This window comes from Clupea harengus, chromosome 4, assembly GCF_900700415.2.
Source record: "Clupea harengus chromosome 4, Ch_v2.0.2, whole genome shotgun sequence".
Classification (NCBI taxonomy): domain Eukaryota; kingdom Metazoa; phylum Chordata; class Actinopteri; order Clupeiformes; family Clupeidae; genus Clupea; species Clupea harengus.
Window position 1 is genome coordinate 2,877,589 of NC_045155.1, and position 2,500 is coordinate 2,880,088.

At 46.6% G+C, this 2,500-nt stretch overlaps 1 protein-coding gene across 2 annotated transcripts in view; it reads left to right on the forward strand.

Annotated features, from left to right (window-relative positions):
* The window catches only part of fignl2 (fidgetin like 2), a 20,844-nt gene that overhangs the window by 1,001 nt on the left and 17,343 nt on the right, over window positions 1-2,500 (forward strand). Inside the window, exon 2 of one of the 2 annotated variants that reach the window (XM_012824241.3) lies at window positions 1,216-1,358. In XM_012824241.3, the coding sequence (XP_012679695.2) occupies window positions 1,334-1,358 (25 nt within the window). In that variant the 5' untranslated portion in view covers window positions 1,216-1,333. Of the gene's footprint in view, window positions 1-1,025; window positions 1,359-2,500 lie in introns of those variants that run through there. The other variant, XM_042707587.1, reaches the window with a different exon arrangement.

Sequence of the window (2,500 nt, forward strand, 5' to 3'; positions counted from 1 at the left end):
TTAAAACAGGTTCAGCTTGAGCAGCTGTTCAGTGGCTTTCAGAGGGCACATTTCTGTGTTATGTACACTATGTGTAAAATGTATGTACAAAGATATAAAAATGTTTTTGGTAAAGACAACGTAAGAAACTTACTCTAGGTAAGACACTAGTATTAGGCCTGTTGAAAGCATTGAAGTTTGAATGCACATTGTTTAAATAGCAGGATTATGTAATATTTTCCAGTCATGTGTGAGCTCTCCTACACACTACTATGAAAGTGGAGGGTGCCTTCTTAGATGTGCAATGTATGTTTGGAATACAACTGCTTATTAGTTAGTCAGGCTTTGTATTTTCATTTTTATTTTTATTTCCAAATGTTTTGATAAATCCATTTATGTGTCTTTATGAATATCAGTGAAGACCAGCTGTTGTGTTTTGAAAGCAGTTTCATATCCAGCCAGTGGTGTATGATTCTGAAAATGTTTTAAGGTTTAAAATTTAGGTTAAGTGTGTTTGCAGAGGTCAAATTACTTAGACTTCCCATTATAGTTAAAAATGTAATAACTTATTAATAATCCCTGCTTGTATCATTTCCAAACAGGAACAAAAAAGCAAGTAAAAAAAATCACACAGTTCTGTGGCTGTTCTTAGCTGAGTCTTGTGAAAGTGCACTGCTTTACTGGTTGTAGCGAGCAGCGCACTGGTATGCATGAGGCTTTTTGTGTGGCAGATTTAGAAAGCCCCTCTTTAGAGCCAGGGAGAGGGGGGGGCTGTGTGTGTGTGGGGTTGGGGGGGGGCACAGCTTCACAATCAGCTTAAAGGCTGCGCTACGTGCTGGCCTCCACACACTGAATGGCCCAGTGTGCGTCAGATCCAGAGAATGCCACTGTTTATGTTTCACCACGGCCCTGGCCAGCCTTTGTCAGTGCTTTTTTATCACACTGTTTGAGGCTGACCACTGTGTGTGTGTGTGTGTGTGTGTGTGTGTGTGTGTGTGTGTGTGTGTGTGTGTGTGTGTGTGTGTGTGTGTGTGTGTGTGTGTGTGTGTGTGTGTGTGTGTTATGTTTCAGTGAGTGTTGCCTGTGTGATTGTGCTGGCAAATGGCTTCTGTTGACACTGTTGACACATGATGAAGTGAGAAAAAAAATGCTTTGCACATTTAACTTCCTTTTTTTTTTTAATGATGGCTTCCACTGTTTTGATTTCTAATGATGTGTTTGTGTGTTGCTCAACAGGGTCGGATATTGTGAAGTCCCAGTACAAGCACAGGCCAACGATGGACTATAGCCGCACAGACGCCAACCTGGGTTTCTCTGCAAAACTGTCATCTTAAAACGAGACCCAGTTCGCAGAATGCTGAGTCCTATTGTCCCCTATAGTAAGTACAGCAACTCGCCTCATGTTATGTCACACACTTTTGGACTTAGGAACTCTGGGTGTTTAACTAGCGAGAGGTTCAAAAATCAATGCTGTGCACACAGCTCGACATTCGTGTGCTCAAGTTAGAAGATAAAGAAATTTGAAAAGAACTCTGCTCTGCTACGTGAGGTTGGGCAAGTCACATTGTAGTAACGCAGATTTCGTTTGAGGTCTTCCAAGCTTTTTTTTTTTGTGTGTCCTTTGTGTGTGTGTGTGTGCAAATGTTTCATGTCAGAAATGAGAGGTTGAGAGGAAACAGCGATGGGCAAGAGAGAGAGAGAGAGAGAGAGAGAGAGAGAGAGAGAGAGAGAGCTGGGTGATGGCTTTAGCAGCCGAAACCCCATGGCTCTAACAGTGTCATCCCAAACAGACCGCTCTCAGTTCTCCTCTTCTCTAGATTACCACCTCCACCCCCCCCCCCCCTCCCCTCTATACTGACCTAATAACTGACGTGTCCAGTTTTAGACCCCCCCCCCCCTCCCCTTCCCTTCCCTTCCCTCCACTCCCCCACTCCCCCACCACCCCCTCCCCTCCACCCCCTCCCCTTCCCTGCTAGGCTTCATTTTGGCTCAGCGCTCCACAACAGCATTGTCCGCTGGCCAGCATGGGGCTGCGGCCACTGGCCACCTCTCAGGGTGCGGGCCCTTTCTCCCCGGCCCCTCAGCCTCCCCTGGCAGCACTCCTTCTGTGGCCCCCCACACACACACACACACACACACACAAGAAAAGGAGGCGCGTGAAAAGAAAAGGAGCTCCCGCCGCCGCCGCCGAATGGCCAAATCAGATCAATTTAAAGCGCGATTACATAGCCATGAATGGAGGCCCGGGGCCCGGGGCCCGCTCACTCCTTGCGCTGACATAAAAATACACGCCTGGCCACGCGCGGTTGGCCTTTCATCGCGCCGCCCTCCGATAAGTCGGAGGGAGAGGGATTTAGCCAGCGCTTCTGCTCGGGGTGAAAAGTCCTTTTATAAAGGAGAATCCTCCAAGAGGATGGGCTTGATGTTTTCGTTTTTTTTTTCTTCTAACGGCTGTGTTTCTGAAGATGACGTTTTCGTTTTTTCATTTGCTTTACTGGGAGAGAGCTTTTCACAAGAAGCT